The 19848-nt window shown below is 38.9% G+C and overlaps 1 protein-coding gene across 2 annotated transcripts in view; it reads left to right on the forward strand.

Moving 5' to 3' along the window:
* The first annotated feature begins 2612 nt into the window (after positions 1 to 2612).
* RBMS1 (RNA binding motif single stranded interacting protein 1) overlaps positions 2613 to 19848 on the forward strand; it is a 71843-nt gene continuing 54607 nt past the window's right edge. For both annotated transcript variants that reach the window (XM_017726622.1, XM_008644782.2), the window contains exon 1: positions 2613 to 2825. In XM_017726622.1, coding sequence (XP_017582111.1) covers positions 2674 to 2825 — 152 coding nt within the window. In that variant the 5' untranslated portion in view covers positions 2613 to 2673. The remainder of the gene's footprint in view (positions 2826 to 19848) is intronic.

Here is a 19848-nt window from a genome sequence, read left to right on the forward strand (position 1 = left end):
AGAGTGATTCAGATTTTAAAATTAAAGTTTTAATGTAAAAAACATGTTTTAGTTGTATGGCTTTAAGATGTCACTGTCCCTTTAGTGGCTGGCTGGCTGTCATTGGGTTGCAGGCTTTGAGAGCTACAGGGCACCCAGCACATGTGTTTAGTAAAGCTTTTAAGGCTTGTAAAGGTATGAATAGTCTCTGTGGAAGCAGTGAAAAACCTTCTGTCTGTAAATTTAGGAAGACAACTGTAGTCCCATTTACATTCCCGTCATGTTTGAATGTGACCACTAGCACTAGAACATCTTCATGTTTAAATAGAAGTTTAATTTTCTCAGAATGGAGTGCTTATGTTTTACAGAGTTAGGATTCCTGCTCTCTCTACACACCGACACACATTTTCCTCTCCTGCCTTTGGCCAGCTGGTGACAAGATTTTACAAAACTCCGGGTCTTCATAACATAGAAAAACAAAGATTTTAAGGGAAAAACAATGTAAGAAATGAAAACAAAACCCAACCAAAGATCCTGAAAAACTTAATAGAGGCTCTTAGCCTTCAATTGTATTTACCAGTTTAGATGAAGACAGGTATGTTGAGTTTTCTGGCAACGATATGTGCGCATTTCAAAACCATGAACAGAGCAGTTGTGCATTTGATCATTGTTTGCATTTTGAGAACTTCACTGAAGGCTTTTTGAAGAGAATATCACTGTGCCAGACTAAGTCTGTACTGTTGTGAAAATGTTTTGAAGCTAGTTGCTCTGTCATTCTGCATTGCTTGTGACCCTAAAAATAATTGCCTGGCGTTACTGGAAGCAGAGTGGTCTGACAGACTGACTTGAGCTGCTATTGTTAAAATCCGTCAATGTTTCCATTGCAAACTTGGAAGGGAGCATTTAATCTTTTTCCCTGGAAGAAATTCTAGATCAGTGCTTCAATTCCAAATGTAAATATTTTGGAAGAGATTTGATGTTTCTAAAAATCTTTATTAAAAACAACCAAACCAAAACAAAAAAATCTCTAACCCTATGGCAATGAAATACTGATATTCAGTTTTGAAATGTTAAATGATCAGGAATGTATTTCATTCATGTAATTTTCAATTCAATTAAATTAGGCAGCAACAATGTACTACTTATCAATGTTGATTTTATAGCAAGTCTTGCAGTTGGCTGTTCCAGGCCATTATAGCTGCATAATAAACTTTGCAACATGCCAAATTGGAAGATTTCAAAACCTTCCTAGAGAAACACAAAAAAGAAACGCATAATTACCATAAAGTATCTGATACAAGGCATGCCTTTGTACTTTTCTCCCACTCACACTTTCATTCCAATTTCCTGAGGTTATCTCCACAATAGTTTTGCTTTTCGTGTTTATTTTCTTGTGTGTAGTTTCATGGGTGCTTTAAACAGAGGTAAACTCTAATCCTTTCTTCTCTGCCTTCACATTCCTGTTTCCTGTCTTGTGACAGCCAAAGCTTTTGCATAGTGCAAAGCCACATGTGGTGTACCAGATCAGGGAAGATAATTTTTTGGTTCGGTTTGTGGCTATACAACTGTTTGTACTAATGCAAAGAAGAGAGTGGCACTAGGGTGGGAACAAGTGAGTCTGCATTGACATCTCACTTTATTCCACTTTATTTTTTTCCCCCTACTGTGCCTTTCTTCTGCATTTACAGGCCAATTCTTTGCTATGAGCTTCTGGTGGAAGCTCAGGCTTTTGCAGGAAAGGGGGCACATGCAGCCAGTTCGTCAGTGAAAACCATGTAGTCACAAGAGGTTTACAGGCAACTTCAGTTCTCTAGTATATTTTTTGAAGTATTCCTCTCTTACAATACCACAGACATGTTCATAGTACTTTTTGTACAGTACCCTGCTATACTTTTGTTAATGCAAATGATTTCTCTACTGCAGATTTCCTCTAGGATATTTTTAAGAGCGATAGGGTTACATACCTTGAGGAGTAGGTAGAAGTACTTATGTGCTTTTCTCCTTTTGAAACTTGAATATCTTACCATTATATAGGGGCCTTTTTTCTTGACAATTGTGAAGTAATCCACAAGTATGGAGATAGTCGGTAGTATGAAAGTTCTGCCGCGGCACACCATTCATTTAAAGTCTGGTCCTTAAGCTATCAGTGCTCCTTCTCTATCTTTAAAAAATCAGTAGCAGTATAGTGTGAAGTACTAAAATCCAGAAGAGAGAGAAAAGAGGCTTCTAATTATTTTTGCATTTTTGGATAGATTAAGGAAAGAGCATGGTCTTTGTGTCTGCCACAATTTGACATGTGAAATAGTCATGGAGCTATAAACTTTGTACCTGCTGGCACCTAGAGGAACAATGTCTCCTATTTCATTTTCACACCAGATGACACAATGAGGAGCGATAAAATCCTATGAGTGATATTCAGTGGAGGTTATATATAATTTGAGCCTTTGTCATGCACTGAGCATGCATCAAATGGTGGTTGGGTGTATTAGAATGTGCCTGTGAATCCTGTCCCAAATGTGGCGTGAATGCAGTTGTATTTAAAATCCATGGGTAATTACGCACAGATTGAACACAGTGCTCCAAATGGTAACCAGGCTGCTGTAGACTGAGCTGTTGTGCATGCTGTGATTGCTACCTGTACTTTACTCTAACGTGCTTTTTCCTTTGCAGCAGTCCATTGTACCAGCCCACCCAATGGCTCCTCCTAGTCCCAGCACCACCAGCAGTAATAACAACAGTAGTAGCAGCAGCAACTCAGGATGGGATCAATTAAGTAAAACTAACCTTTACATCAGAGCACTGCCTCCAAACACCACTGATCAGGACCTGGTAAAATTATGCCAACCGTAAGTACTACGTTTAAATGTTAATTATAATGTCGCACCTTAAAAGCTTATAGTGGGTATACAGCATGTTTGGATTATGAGGGAAGAAAACCAGACCCATAAACAAGCACCTCCATGCTGTGCTATGGTGGCAGGTTTCAACTTCGTTGGCAATCAGAAGGAAAATATTGTTTGACACTTCGGAGAAGCAAAGTAAGTGGGAATACAATGGTGAACTGAAGCAACCCACTGCTTTCATAAAAACTGTGATTACCCATAGTGCTGTTGAAATCTCAGAAAAAATTAATACCTAAACGTGAAACTTGCTATTGAGAGCCTGCATAGAGGATCTCCTCTGTTCAGTACCAAGATAATCTGTTGATACAAACGCAAGTAATTGTTCTGAATCACTGTAAACTACAATGTGCATTTGAAGGTTTAGCCTAGTTTCAGACTAATTTATGGCTGTACTTTACTGCACAGTTATTTTTATGATTAGAAATAGTTGATCCACGTAAGAACCCTCTCTAGTGGCTGAAGTTCTGGCTTAGCAGAAGGTTTTCAGGCAGTGTTGTTAACATAAGATTTTTTTGCTTATGAGAGTTATTTGTTTTGTTTTTTAATTTCTACAGCAGCATATGCCTCTTACTTTCGAATATGGATTATATGTCAAAAGACTGTGCAGTTGGGTTGTTTATACACTGCTTAAAATCACCTGCCTTAAATGTTTTACTGAATTTTTAAAATGTCTTAATACTTCTGAAATTCTTAGTGCCCTGTCTGGATTATTTTGAAATCAAAAGTACTCAGCTAAATTTTCAATACTACATGTAAGAAAACTCCAAATATAAGTATCTTGGATGAAGAATTATTAAGATTTGTATATAATGCTACTGTCTGAAATTCTAAAAAAAATTTTATGTTCCATTTAGCAGATAAGTGACTAGGAGTATACAAAAACAGAGCACAACACAATTAAGAAAAATAGCTAGGAGAAGCTGTAAATTTAAGCTTGTAAATCCAAGCTTATATGAAGTACCTTTGGTTTTGAATATTGCAAAAAATCTGATACCTAATTTATAGAGGAGATTTTCTATTTTTATTAAAAATACCCCCATGGACTTTCAGGGTAGTAGTCACATATAAGTCATCTTAGTATTATAATAAAAACAGCTTGCTCTCAGGTCTTTAAAGAAAAAAAATTATATTTGCTCATTTTTCCAACAGTAAATGAAATCCTTGTGTTTTGCAGAGAAGAGAAAAGATAATCAACCTGTGAAAAGACTTGTTGATAAATTAAACATTTGTGACATTGACCTCTTGTAACTTGCATTTTAGTTGCAAATGCATGTTTTACAGAAGTGGATTTTTCCTTCCCGTTTTTGTCTTTTGAACTAATGAAGAAACCTTGGCCTGTGCACTCATGTTATGTTAGGACAGAGCTGTGAGGTTATTTTGCACTGGAGCCGCCCCAGTAACTACTATTTGTGCAGTGGTTACTATAGCTCCTTAATCTCTTTCTGAAGACATTTTGGTTTGCACAGTCTCAGATGTCATTGGTGCATGAACAGCCTAGAAAAAAATACATTTAATACTTCACTGTAACTGGTCCCCTTCCTCTTGGATAGCCAAAGGTTCCGATTTTGTTGTTGCTTTCAATATATAATTGTAGTTGGAATAGCATGAATCGTATAATAAAGAACAGACAAGAACTTAAGCCATGAAGTTGTTAAATCAATTCTGATGTGAATTTACAGACTTGGAAGGTCATGGCAATTATTCCTGTGAGATATTTCCCTCCTAAGCATTTTACTTAAGAGGAAAGGAGACTGTCTCAAAATTCTCCATTTCTGCTGAGGAAGCAAGTGAGATGTCCAGAAACTTTAGACATGGACAACATAGTCCCTTAAGAACTAACTTGATGTGGCAGTAAGATAGGAATGGCAGCCCTCTCCATGCTCATTGAAGCTCAGTAAGCCACTTTTGTAGACCATGGAAAGTTTCAGATGCAAACCGTGTCCTTCTTGTAAATCTGCCTAAACTTCTAGGATGTAACAAGATAATCTTGAAAGTGAACCTACCATGTTCGTTGTTTAAGCTGAGATAATACAAAATAAATGGAGAATAAAATCTTGGACACACAGAAGTCAATGAATAGACTGTTGTTTACTCCAGGTCTCTGAAATATTTTTTTCAGCTCTTTCCAAATGCCTGAGATTTTACTGAGAGGCTTTCAGAGTAACATCACTTCTGGGACTACGCTTGCTAACCCATGACACCTCCTTTTCTCCATATAGAGTGGGTCTTGCTGTTCTAAGAGGGTGTTCACTGCAGTGCTTGATGCTAAGAATGGATTGAAAGGCTGCTCTGCATATTGTAGAAATGATCTTGCTAGCTGGCAATAAGCAGCTTTCAGTGGATGTACATAAAAAGGTCACTGGCTTGTTTTGTGTCTTTTGGCTGATGTCAGATCAGGAAGAGAAACACCTGTGGGTTGAGGAAATAATGGTTGAAAAACATTATTATCATTGCAAGTACCAGAAACATCCCATCTACAGAGATTTTTCCCTCTGATCATCATGGACTTGTATCATACACGCTCTACTGAAAAGTTATTTTCAATGATGATTATGGTAGAGAAGGATTGCTTCTGACAGAATCCCTCAGAAGACAAGCTTGAATAATCTACAGAATTCTTGTGTGGGGGATTGTTATACAGTGACTTTTATTTGCTTTAGTCAGGATTTGCATTAGTTCTTGTCATGACAGCAGTGCTAATATTGGCCATGTTTTTATTTTGTTTAATTATTTTTGGTGAATCACTAGAGAAACCTCTTATCAGTTATGGAAGTGTTGGGCTTGCTCTCCTGTTTTAGCACAGCTGTGCAGTATTTACAAACACAGTGAACAAACGTTCACCAGCTTTGTGGAAAAGTATTTTCCTGGCAAGAGTACAACTTGCCAGTATACATGTCTACAAATCTGTCTCCACCTTCATCTGATTGGTCTGATTCTGTTTTTCTATTAGGTGAAGCTTTTTTCCTCTTTTCCAAGTGGAAAAGAGCACATTGTGTTTTTGTTGTGAGGGCTTGGGAGCATGGCTGTTTTTCAGAGAGTATTACTGGCTTTTGTGTGGGAAATGAAGCTGCCGTGTTTCTGAATAGTTCATTCAAACTTGAGCCTGCTACTCCAGTTCTGCATTGAGTAGAAAACAAATTTCTTCATGTCAGTTGTGCCAGAGGCAGAAGTGTAGGGAGGACTAAAGTAGGTATTGTTTGTCACAAGGATGTCACAACAGTCAGTCCAGAGCCAGAGGAGTGTCAGGGGGACACAGTGTGAGTCAGTCGTGGCCGTAAGAGCTTCCCATCAGGTATGTGGGAGCAGGCAAAGCAATCAATGCAGTGGCCCACAGATCCTGTCTTTTCTGTGGGAGGCTGGACAGGAGCAATCAGCTAAATAGGACAGGAGCGGAGGACAGGAGCCAGTGAGGTTTGGGAAAGCCTGCAGGAAGCTGCCTGACCCTGCTGTGTGGTTTCTTTTCACAACCATAGAGTGCCATTGCATGAGATCTGCGCTGAGCAGGCCTCTGCCATGAAGAGCTGGTTTTACAGGGTTGCAGAAGCAGTTGTAACTTCAGCCATGCCTAATTGCACTCCCTTCTCCTGGTGTGGGTATCAATACTTGATATGCTTTCTTCAGCTGTTCTGTGGGGTTTTGAACATATTATTTAGGCTTTAACTGTACTTTCTTATTTGGTGACTCTTAGTAATTTTTTTAAACTTATTGAATATCTGGATCTGAAGATACAAGATTAAATCCTTTCCAGTTATTCACTGAAATTGTTGAGCCTGCTTATCTGATTAGGGACTTACGTGATTGGGTCTTAGCAGATTCAGTCAGGAGTTTGTAACTTGCTTTGACATGTTTTCTAGGTACTTTCCAGACTCTCACTAAGCACTGTGCTTTGCTGAGGATGACCTTTATGCTGAAGCCACATGGTTCCAAAGCCCTGTACTTTCCACTGTCTTGCTTATGATTTACTTGCTGGCCTGCAGCAGCATTGTGTCTCTGTAATGCTGAGTTTCTTCAGAGACCTCCTTTTGTGGCATTTACATCATTAAATGAGGATGATGCAGCAGATCCTGCATCCTCCTAACAATCCCCAGTCCCTGGGTGAGATTTCAAGCTTTGAGGCTTAACCCAAGTCTCCTCTATTCAGTTGAGCATAAATCATCTGGCCAGCCCACCCTTTGGTATTCTCCTTTCCAGGCTGTTTCCTCACACTGTGCTGCTTGTATCAAGCTGTTTGTAGTCTATAGGATATTTTTGAAATTGCTTTTTTGTCTGGACAGTTTCACTTAGTTGGCCTTCCCCCTTAAGTTATCACTGTAGGGTCATATTGTGGATTTTTAATGGGATTACAATCAGGAAAGCAGCTGCTTTAATGTAACAAAATATAGAATTATCACAACAGGCCATTGCTCTGTGCCAGGATGGTCTGAACACAGAAACAGAACCTTGCTGTGGCTGCCTTTGCATATGTGCATTCTGAAATCACCTGTCTTGTTAAGAGAGTAATTTAAGGGTTCCTTGCTAAATGTTCAGCATCATGAACACAGGGATAGCTAAAACAACTGGCAAGCTAATGGTTTTCTTAAAACATGTGAGCCAGATGTGATATACAGCTTTGTTTTCAAAACCTACTTAGTTATATACTCCAATGTTTCCCTGTTTTGGGGCAAGATCACTTAAAAGTTGTTTCAATTCCCTCTCTTAATAAAAGACATATTTTCATTGTCACGTGACATCCATTAACATATTAATGTTTCCATGTTCTTTGTTTGCTGTGTAATTGTGACCTCTCCCATGTTGCCATTTCTCATCTCCTTTAAACACACTTAGGTCCGAAAAGAGGTGAACTGGAGCTCAAACGTTTGCTGTAGCAAGGAGCTGGCACTGCTGTGGTCGCTTAAGATCAAGAAATTTGCTAGTTTTAATCAGCATATCTCATTAGAAAAAAAAGGGCTGGACTTTAGAAAATAGTCTGAATATTTCTTGCATTTAACTCATTGGGAGAGTGGTGTGGGCTGGTCACTGCTGCTTAGAAATACTTACAGCACGTGAACACAACCCCTTTAGATAGATGGTATGGCTAAGTGAAAGTGGGATAGAAGTTTTGAAAGCTAACTTCTCCCATTCTTTTTAAAGTATTTCCATTTCTTTTCCTTTTGTCTCTGTTTTTCTTGCATTTTTCTTTCATGGTTTGCTGGCTGCAGTGAAGTATTGCCTTCATAATTATGTGGAATATGATTTCATGTCATATAATTAAATGTGATGCATCAGTGTCTCTGAAACTGTTCCCTTTGAGAACAGTATTAATACTGATTATATTGGAGTAGGAGCCTATCTATTGTTCTTACCTTTTTAGGGTAGAAAGAAGCCCTCTGCAAATTTCTTTTTTTAGAGTTATGTGTGCATTTTTAAAATAGTATTATTGCATACATGTCTGAATAAATAACACCAGGTTTACAGTACATCATTTGGTTCTAGGAGGAGATAGATTCTTTAGTAATTGAGCAGTATATGATTTGTGTTGTTCAGCTCTGTTGTATAATACCAGCATGCTATTTTTCTTTATTCTCTGTTCAAGGACTGTGGCATGGTTTGGAGTTTGTATTATCTGCAGTAGATTTTCCTTAGTTGCACTTTTCACTCAGTTTTGCTCTTCAGAGCAAACATACCGCCAAGGATGGTGAAGGTGTGCTCCCTGGATGTATTCACTTGACTGTGCCAGTGCTGTTGCCTGTGCAGGGGTGTGGAACACAGTAGAGCAACACCCACAGGAGCCCTGGGACCAGATTTAGCTAATCTCAGTTGTGTCCTGCCCAGCCGATGCACCCGGCTTCTCAACCAGACAAACTGTCAGAGGAGGAGTGGCCTGCCACTGTGGTGTGCAAACCAGCTCTGCTGGCTTCTGTCTTAGCAGGTGATCTTCTGAGAGGTTGCTGTCAAAAATATGCATCCCATTTCTACAGCTGAAAAGTAATAGAATTCGTTATTGTATGTTCCTTTTGCCAGATGCACCAGAGAGATGTAGGCCTGATATGGAGGCCGAAATGCTCCTTTTTGTCAGGGCTTGACTTCCACAACAAGTAGCGAGGCATTTGCGTGGTATGCCATGGGAATTGTGATTGGCCTGGAGATGTGAAGTTTGGTTTAAACAGTCATTTCCTTTATTGTTTAGCAACTGCTTTCAGCAGTCATGTTATGAAGTGTCTAGTCTGGCATAACATGAAGGAAGACTCTCTATCTTCCCCTCAATATTTGGACTTTAATTAGCTAGCAATAAAATTCAGACAGCTTTACATTCATGATCAAATGAAATCTACACTGAAATCCTCTCTGAGAAGTTCCAGGGTGTCTTTTTTACAATAATGCTTTCTTGTAGAATGTTATTAGGAACCCATAGGTATTTTCGGGGAAATTGTAATTGAGAGAAAAGTAAAAAAGTTGTCCTATCCTCCAGATGCAAATAATCTCTTGACATGCCTCTAATTTAAAACAAATATGGTTTTAATTTTCTCTTACCATTTTGTTACTAGGCAAAGATTGCAGTTTCTCAAACTCAGTATTTCGTTTAGCCTAACTTAAAAGCAGTTCCCCTCAGCACATTGTTTAAAAAACAAGCAATCCAAATACAGATGCACGAAGGAACTCGGTTTGCCCTGTACTCACAGATGTGGGGATCCAGTGATTGCACAAGCTCCCTCTCCCCTGGGAGATGAGTGTTTTGTTGCAGTGTGGGGCCAGAGGAATGGTGATCCCATGGAATTTCCTTGAGGAAGTGGGGGCGAGGGAGGAGAAGAGAGTGGAAGGAATGTTTCAGCTGCAGCTGCTTGTAAAAGAAGCACTAGGAAAACAGATTTGGTAGCGTTACCACCATTGAAGATTTCTCCTTGGAAAACAAAAAGCTGATTTGGTAGTGCAGGGCTGTAAAATCTGTGAGTATTTGCAAGTCTGCAGGTATTTGTTGTACAGAGATGCAACCGCAGAGCTTCAGGAAAGAAATGTCCGGTGGCAGCTGTTGGAATGCCTTTGATCAGGGTCCCAGTCCCCAGCTTCCCCAATGGCAGGGACCTGATGCAGATGGGAAGTGATAACAGCAGTTAGTCATTGGAATAACCAGTAATTCTAGAACATTTTGACAGGGATTTTTTAATTCCAGTGGACTACTAAAAATGCTAATGAGTACTAATCAGGCTTTTTAATTTGTCATTCTGTGATGCCAAAAATGGTCCCTTCTGTCCGAGACCACTTAGGCAGGCGTCTCAGTCAGAAACCAGTCCAGAATTGATTCAGCTTAGAGCCCAAGTTGGATTTGGCCTCAGTGTGCTTACATCAAGCTTATCCTTTTCTTCAGGAACCCATTCAGCATAGAAATCAGGATCAGTATTTTCAAGCAGATTCTTATATCCAATGTCCAATATCTCACGTGGTTTCACGTAACTTGTAGAAATCTTGTGAAGTCTTGACTTTGTTTGCTAAAGGTTCATTCTGCTTAGCTCTGATTTCTGTAATGTTAACTCCTTGAAATTAAAAAATGAGCCATCTGATGTTGACACTGTATAAGGCCAGTCATTTTTCTGATAGCCTTTTAACCTTTTTTTACCTACATTATTGCCAAGCTACCTTTACAGTTGACAAAAAACTGCCCCAAACACTTTGCAACCCACACAATAAATATTCATATTTAACCTGCAGAATGAAAGCAGTAGCAAATATAGGTAGACTATTTAATTCAGATCCTGCTACCTCCAATGAAATGTCTAACTGAGGAAATAGAAAAAACAGTGTTTATCTTTAAAAAAACTCCACAGAATTTTAAGCCTTGATCCTCAATTGTTTTCTCACAAGTCCCAAAATTTTGTTTTGACATTCAAAAAATGTAGAAAATTAAATAATTAAAGGGTTACCAAGAGAAGAATTAACATTTCACTGTTTAAATATCTGATCTTTGTAGATAGATGTGCTGTACCTGGGAAAAAAAGTCAAATTTTTAATTTGAATGTTGATAATGTCATGATACATGGACATAGAGCAAAAAAAAAAGCAATGAAAACTCAAAAAAAGAAGACTTTGATTTGGGGTCTGTTTTGACACTGTTACTAGTACAAACATTCTACTTGAAATAACCTGTGTGAGTTGAGTTAATCATTAACAGAATCAATTTCAGTGGAAGAAATATGTTCTGATTTGTACTCCTGTCCTGCCCCTTACATTTCCATTTCTTTTCTTTAATCTCTTTATTTTACCAAAGAGGAAAATTGTCCACCAAATGTGTGTAACTTCAATTTTGGTTATAAATAATTACATTTAGTTAACTGATAATTTTGGCCATCTTAACTGAAATATATTAGCCTAAAATGTGTGTTCTTCTTAAACACTTGTTTTCTGTATTCTGTGCAGTTTTGTAATTTTACATGTTATCTTTAGAAGACAGAGTCTGGATCAGTATTTTTTCCTAGGAGAACGTTGTGGACTTACGTCTTACACATTATTAATATTTCTAATCCTAGTTCTGCTTTCTGGCTTACATGTAGTCACTAATAAGCTTTCACAAGTCTTCTCAAAGTATCAACAATTATTTTGTTGCATTAGTAAGGACTTTATCGTCTGAGTGAATGCAATAGTGAAATAAGTTATGTTAATAAAAGATCTAAAGTTGTGAGAAAAGAGCTTCATACAGGGTAGTACAAATACATGAGAAACCTCAAATCTTTTATTTGCAAACCCTTAATGTCAGAAATAAATCTAAAGACCTGAAAAAGAGCAAAACTACTTATTTCTGGTTTCAAGGACTTTGCTGAAAGGGTAACTGAAGAGCTTTTGGAGCCCAGAGACAGGCACAGTTTTATAGTTCAGTGTATAATTTCATTTAGTGTATATATCAAAGCCCAAAGGAACTGCTGTGCTCACAAACAGAAATGCTTCCCCATGCCCCAGAGACGATGCAAGCTTGACTGAAGCTGTGTGTGTGCAGTGTGCTCACAGAGGCCTGCTCCTGGAAAGCCCAGAGCATCTGGCACCCACTGCTCCTGTTGCCAGCACTGGGGTTTGAAACCACTCCCTGCTCCATAACGTGGACTGAGGATTTATTTGAGAGTGAGGCCTGAGCTTTTCAGCTACATGAGTGCAGAGTGCCAGATGAACTCCGCAATGTCTGGTTCTTTTGGCATTGTGTTTTCTCCTTCTTTTCGACCTGTAGCTGTGCAGTACCCCAGGCAGAAATCTCCTCTGTGTTAAGCCTGAATGCCTTGGCTGAGTTCTGGAGAAGACATTTGGCAGAGAGAAGAGAAACTTTTTCCCTTCAAAGCCTGAGGGTATCAGCATGGTGGGGTATCCAGCAGAGCTGATGTAGCAGTGTGCATTTCCTTTCCCTCATCACTGTTTGTGGTACTGTTGATCTGGAAAGGACTCTTTGTAAATCATTTGCCTTTCTTCCCCCTCCTCCCCAGAGATCCTGTATTCAAACTCGTACATTTCCCATACTTGAAGCTACATGTTTTTTATAGTATGGAAGGCTTTGTCTTATTTTTATTGCTAAGGCTTTTTTATTTGTTGCCAAAAGTCTGTGTGCTACATTTTGAAGATCTCAAATAATGAGAGGGAAAGTCTTGCTCTCTGTCCCTTTTTCTCTGTGACAGCTTACAGGGCTTCCATGTTTCAGAACAGAGGTATAGTACTAGCAGTGAAAGACTATTAAGCCAGGACTGCTGCTGAAAAGTCCATCATCATACAAAGGCCTCAGCATGAATGTACTTTTTAAATGTAAATTAGGATCAATTCTTTTTGAACATCTTCCAAATATTCAGAGTTATGACACTTTAAAAATACACAAGAATCTCTCCCAGTCCTCTGTTCTTCCCAAGTGAATTGCATATGACTTTGTTCCATGGGAAATTCTGAAGGTTTTTTCCACCCATTTTATTTATTTTTTAATCAGTTATATATTTGTTAATTCTCTTTGAAGTCTAAGACACTCACTCTGGATTATGCAGTTTCACAAATGTCATTAAATATTTTGAAAAGAGTGGCCCTCCCAGGAAGAGGGGACAGCTCTGACTGCCACTGATCAACTGTTTCCCATCTGAGATGGAGGTGGTAATCTGAGAAGCACAGGCTCACTGTTCTGGATGTAGCTGAAAGGTGAGCAGTAGCAAAACTTGACTATTCAGGTAACTGGTTGCTGAACAAGTATCCTAGTGGTGGATATAGGTTTTGGGAACATTGTTTGTTTCTTTATCTCATGGGATATAAAACGATACAGTTTAATTAGAAACAGAGCAAAATGCATCTAAATATATAGCTGTAAAGCCAGATGCTCAATTCTTTATAATGGTATTATAATATACTAATAAAAACCTCTTCTGAAAAGGGCACCTACTGCTGTTTATATCGCTGCAGCAAAACTAGTTAATTTTTTTGCCATGAAAAAGGGGAAATTAATTTGTGTTTCTCTCTATGAAAATTTTCAGCTTCTTGTGTGTTGCAGTGCTGGGTTTGGTTTAGCAAGCTGCAGCTTTCCCAGAGAGCACAACTGGGCTGCTTAGGGCAGGGCAGCCATTCTGCCATCCTGTAGTCCTTTCTGGACTTCCCTGAGCTCCTGCTCCGGCCAGCTGGGCTCTGCAACACGGTGAAAGCAAAGGAGGCAGAGAAGGGACCCTCATGGAAGCCTCAGAGGACTTTTATCGTTGCATCTTGTCCAGGTGGTTTCCTGAGGCAGAGAGACCCCGTGGTCAGGGAGCAGGCGGTTTTGTCAGGGGCCCAGGGGCAGTCCATGGGCAGAGTTGGGGTACAGGAGCCAATAGGGAGAACCCGAGGCAGTGGCCAGGGCTAGGGGCAGGGGAAAAAGGGGGGATACAGCACTGCACTTGTGATAGAAGGCATCTGAGTGCCTTTAGGGCAGCAATTTTCATGTGCAACTACTGACAAGGCTATTCAAGTACATGGGAAGAGGTTACAGTTTCCTACTGTTACAAGATTGAAGAATAAAACCGTGTTAAGAAAGCAAATGGTCTCATCGTGTTGTTTTCTTACCCTAATACTACAGAATGGACACAAATTACGCACTGAAAAAAAAAATCTGCATTTTATGAAAGACTGAAAGCCTGAAACAGTATTATTTGCAAATAAATTATCCATTTCCGTGGCTCCCTGGAAGAATATAAAAGATATGAGCACACAGGGTTTCACATAGCCACAAAAGATACAGCTTTTTTTTTTTTAAATAATAATTCATTTGCAAGCATAACCAAAAAGTACCAAAAAGGTTCAAATTACAAGCCTGAAATGTTGTTTCTACAGTCTAGTGATTTCTTTTATCCTTTTCTTCATACTGAGAAATGGTCACTACTCAAGACAATGACTTGGGAAGATGAGAAATTAACCCAGATGAATGCCAATATGTATTTATAAGCCAAGCTCATGGCAGGGCTGCAGCCGTGCATGTATTGATCTACCACTACTTGCTGTTTTAATCTGAAAGTAAGGCAGTATTTCCACACTCATCCATAAATCTTGGCAAATTTCAGCCTCACTGATTTTGCAGAGCCTACACTAACAGCTTGAAAGAATAAAACTATGAAGACATAACAGAGCAGTTCTTGTTATTCATAACTCTTTCCTCTTCCCTCTATTAAACAGTAGAGATCAGCTTGGGAGCATAAATGAGTCTCTCTACCTGAAGACCTTTTATTTTTCAATTCCTCCTCCTCCATCCAAGGAAGCCAAATTCAGTCATTGTCAGCATGAGATGCATTGTCCATTATTTTGGCTATTCCTAAGCATATTTCTTTTTCTTGTGGGAGAGAATTAAGGAAAAGGCAAAGGGAAAATAAAATAATTTATCTACACTTCCCAATACTTTTTCTCTTGTTTAGTCAGAAGAGTATAAATCAAAATGATTTTATCATCTGACTACAGGCTTAGCTAGTGTGAGATTTCCTCCTCTCTGGATAGATAGGCAGACGTCTATTAATACTACAAGCCTGTATACTTGCAGAAGACTACTCTTTAATTTATTCTTGCATATCAGTTTCACTTCTGGTGAAGGTTGCTAACCAAGTCTTATACCCTCAGTTTAAATAGATGATGCTCCAAGGAAGCCAACAGTCCACAAAACCATGACATTGGAGACTGCCATAGTACAAGGGCACTTTCAACCACATCCCATTTCCCAAGCCCTGATCCATCTGCCAACTCCGAACGACAAAAAACTGTTTCTTGTATTGTGAAAATTGCATATATAAAAACTACAAACATATATATGTACATGCATACATAATGCTTTTTCTTGCATTGAAGATGTCTTTTTGCTGGTATAATGCCTATCATTGATAACTTTTTCAAAATACATCAATGTATTTTGTATATTTTCCTTCCAGTTTTGTAACATTAAGATACCTCAAAAGCCAACAGGATTTCCATGACTTGGCCTGCTGGGTTAAAGTACATTATAGACAAAGATGCCTTTTTGTCCTTACCTCTATCTTGCACTAATTTAACACTCCATCTTGGAAAGTGCTGACTGCCTCTCTTTTGTCTGGAAGGCAGAAGAGGAAAAAACCCAATACATTCAAATAACTTCCCGTTTCTCTGAACTGCATTTTACACTGGTACTTTTATGAAATACTCATAGTAACATCCTGCTTTCAACAGCTATTCTATACTGGAATTAACACCTTGTAGCAAAGAAACTACAATAAAGTACGAACTCCTTTAATTTCTGGTAACTTAACGTCGATTGTATCAGAACAGCACTAAATGGACAAATTACTCAAAATCACTGCTAAGCCTTCCAGATGCCTTGTCCCCTTAATAGCATGGCATGTAGACTTTACCTCTATTTGAATCTGCTTCTGTAGTCTCAAGTCCCAGCTGTGCTGAATAGCAAATATCTCCATTTCAATAGGGAAAATGGTTGTACTAAAGTAGTTCTCTCCAGGGGTCAATATACTTCAGAAGGGCATTTAAGTGGCTGTATGTTATTGAGCAGAAACATCAGCTCACATATTATGGATTGTAACTGCATGGCTCTGTTGAAAAGATGCCTGCCGTAGTATTAAGTGCTGAGATAGGGACAGAGGAGTGTTATGCATTAAAAAAATACTATCCATCTGTTGCCAAATTTTAGATAGATGAGCAATCACAAGCTGTAACACAAAATCTAAAGCGCAACCTCTGCGGCTGATGCGTCAGGGTCATATTCAGTGACACTTCCTCAGTTTCACACTGCTTAGACAGTCTTTTGAATATTGATTGAAGCAAGCAGGAGGCAGTTTGATTTCTGCAGTTTTGCAAAGAGTATGTAATAGATACTTACACGTAAATTTTAAATATACCCTTTTCTTTAAAAACACCATTAACCTGTTCTGATCCCATCGCTGCAGCAGCTCAGCACAACTGAAGCCCTCTGCACCATCAGTTCACTGAGCCCTGAGCTGCAGCCAGGGCAGCAGTCACACACACTGAGCACCACCAGACTGCCCTGCAGAACACAGTGAGCTGGCTGAAATTCATGTGATCCCCAAACCCTCAGCTCCAGTGACTTTTGCATAATGACTATGTCAAATATCATCATGGGAAGGTAGGTCCAGTGTCCCAGACTGCACTTTGGCAGTATGCCCAAGGAAGAACTTGGATCACTAGGCTTCATAGATGACAGAGGTTAATCCTGGCCTAACAGGAAAAAACTCAACGCAAAAACATTTGTGCAAAGGGATGAGTCAGCTGGGCTCAGAGAAAATTAGGACCCTCCAGTTGGCTGTGTCAACTGCAAGCCTGGATGGAATCTACATTAAGCAGAGTAAGACATATATTCAAAGTTTTGTAAAAGGAGCATCTGTGGGAGTTTCACAAACCCAGAACATCAGCTGCCACAGAAGGGACTAGTCAAAAAACACATTCATACACAGAGTAAAGAAAAACCAATCAAACACTGCATGAGTGCAAAGCTGACAGGCAAGCCCAAAGCCAGTAAAGTTAATCCTGTATCACCACCTTTCTTGGACAGATTCAACAATATATGCCAGCAAGGAAGCTTGTATGATATGATGACAGTGTTTCTGGGCTTTAAAGGCCTTTTCATTTCAGAGAGCCTGAGATGACTATTTCTTTGCCTGCAAGAGGGCAGCAGAACAAAATTTCTCCTAGAAGTTATAAAGTACTACAGGAAAGAAGCCATAACTTCTATCTGAGGATCAATCTCAATGCCTACATTTCAGACTTTAAAATGGTTAGTTTTCTAATTTTTCCAATCAATTTAACTAAACAAGATGCTTAAAACAATTCAAATAGAAGCCTTAAAACACTTCACGTGAAAACCACTCAGAGGCAAGGAAATGTAATGGATACAATTATCACATAGGAAAGGACTGAGAATGCAAAGAGGCAATGGCTACATCCAGTGTCAGAGAGCCACCCCCGAGTAAGGAGTTAAATAGTATCTAGGTCACTCTAAAGTCTTTCCTGCACACCCTCAGCTCACTGCATATCGGAAACGCTGTGTGGGAAGGCCAGGGAACTAAACTCACAGACCAAGTATGACTCAGACTGCAGTAATTTAATGATACTTTTATTCCCTTAAATTATCTTTGGGATTAAAAGAACCCACACTCTTAACGAGAAACCAAATCACAATGAAAGGAAGAAATCACAAAGTAACAGATCTTTGAGTTAACAAAAGGTATCTAGAAACAAATTAATTATTAATGGCAAGGACCAAAACCTTTCCTTAACATACTATATGGTCAGAACAGCAGAAAGCGAAGAATTTGAGCCCCAGTCAGATGTTCTTCTGAAAGCCTAGTGAGGATGATCTCAGCAACAGTCAGAGAACTGCCTCCCAAAAAAATAAAGGAGAACTGTCATAGCTAAATGCTGACCTCTACCACTAGGGGAAAGCAACTTGAGAGAAACAGCCTCACACTTCCTCTACCACTGAAGAAGTTGAACTCAAGAGCTGTCAAATATCTTTGGCACAAGCATGAACAGAAGAAAAGTATTGGATCCTGAAGAAGGCAGAACACCAATGACCCAGATCCAAATACAAATCCAGCACAATTCCTGAGGAAAAATTAAAATTTCTGCAAATTCTCTACCCCTGAACAAAGCAGAAGTTTGGAACAGAGACTAGTGAGCAGAAGAAAACATTACCCTCAGAAATACTCCCTCCTGATTATAATATAAAATACTGAAAATTTACTCTTTCCTCTGCACTTTAAGCTGCCTCCCCATCTCTCGTTTATGGAAAAGGACAAAACAAGGCACAGTAACTACCAGAAAATGAAGAGCAAATCTAAGATGCCCTAAAGGCACTCAGATGCCTTCTATCACAAGTGCAGTGCTGTAGCCCCCCTTTTTCCCCTGCCACTAGCCCTGGCCACTGCCTCGGGTTCTCGTATGTAGAAATGTAGATTATCCTGTATTTTCTTAAATGAGAGTGGTGGTAGTACTAAAAAGCGAGTTAGCGAAGAATTCTGAGTATCTTTTAAATTAATTTTTTTTTTTTTTTTTTTTTTTTTGAGAGGCAGATTCCTTGATTTTTCTGATGTTGTAGCATTTACTGGCAACTTCTTGTTTGGATCAACTTAATACATGTTAGTTGTTTTATGATAATTTATAATAATTGTGAGATTTATTGTTTGTGACTATCTGAAAAACTGCAAACTATTTTCGTACGAAGGATCCTCTCTTCTGTGTCTCGTGGTAAAACTTTCTGTAATGCTTTCAGTGGAAGAGCACTTCATATAAATTATAATATTCTATATTAGAAGCAGAATAGTAGCTAATTAGTTTCTAAACCATTCTAATTTGCACACATCACTTAATATTTAAATATTTTTCTCAAAAGAACAATGCCACATAATTTATAAGGAAAACCAGAGTGGTCGTTCACTCTCATTGGTTAACAAACTCAATAGATCATTGGCAGGAAACAGCACTTTTAATGTCAACCAGCATTTGTATCCCTGCAAACAGATGTTTGAAAACCTTCACTCTTCATAGTTTACGCATTTAAAAATACTTCATATGTGTGTTTTTAAATGGGTAAAGAGAAAAATCTCTTAAAAGTGTAGGCAAAAATTAGTTAGGAAAAATCAGTTTAGTTTTGCTGAGCTCTAGATTTCATAAACTGTAAAGATGATGACAAACAATTTCCTTTTCTGAAATAACAGACGTTTGTTTGATTTTTATGTTCTTTTTCTTCAGTTTAGGACTAAGCAAGCTATGATTACTTAGACAATATTTGCACTTCAAAGTGTGTCAAAAAGGCAAATCTGTTTGTGTTTCTGATAGGTTATTTATCCTGCTTAACCTATAAACTGTAAAGTAACAAGGCTACTGAACTGACAGATAGCCTAGCAGATGGTTCAGAGATTATGCGAAATCACCTCAGCTTGTCAGAAGTCAGGTTGGGTTACTACAGGGGCAGAGGCGGCAAGAGGCACTGAACAGGATCGGTTTTCACAATTTGTTGCTTGAAATTCCATTTTTCTTCACAGCATGTGTCTCCAGTTAAAACAGCTATGCAGTCAACAAATTTAGGACCAGCATGTTCATATTCTGACTTTCATAAGAGTCATTAGGTTGATGAGAATCTTTAGGTGTCTATGAAATATGAAAGCTGATCTCTGGTGCAGGGCAAGAGGTCAACTCTGCCACTTCAGCTGCTATTGCCCTCACCTTTTTCAGTGTCTGGAGCTGTTGTCTCTCCCTACCATAACATTGAGCAGTATTCTCTTGTTAGCCTATGGAAGATTAAATGGAAGTTAAAGGCCGTATGTTTAGTAGTAAAAATCATTTTGCAGCTGAGTGAGGATAGGCCAAGATTCAGGGCTTTGACAAAAATCTTTCCCTGAAGAGAGGTGATTATTAATCATAGCTCTGCCAAGTATCTGAATTCACATCCTCAGTGGAGCAACTGAGGCTACAGATAGTGATAGACTTGTCAGAAGTTACAGGTTCATCCTTCGGTATTTGCCTT

Source organism: Corvus brachyrhynchos, unplaced genomic scaffold (assembly GCF_000691975.1).
Source record: "Corvus brachyrhynchos isolate BGI_N302 unplaced genomic scaffold, ASM69197v1 scaffold490, whole genome shotgun sequence".
Classification (NCBI taxonomy): Eukaryota; Metazoa; Chordata; class Aves; order Passeriformes; family Corvidae; genus Corvus; species Corvus brachyrhynchos.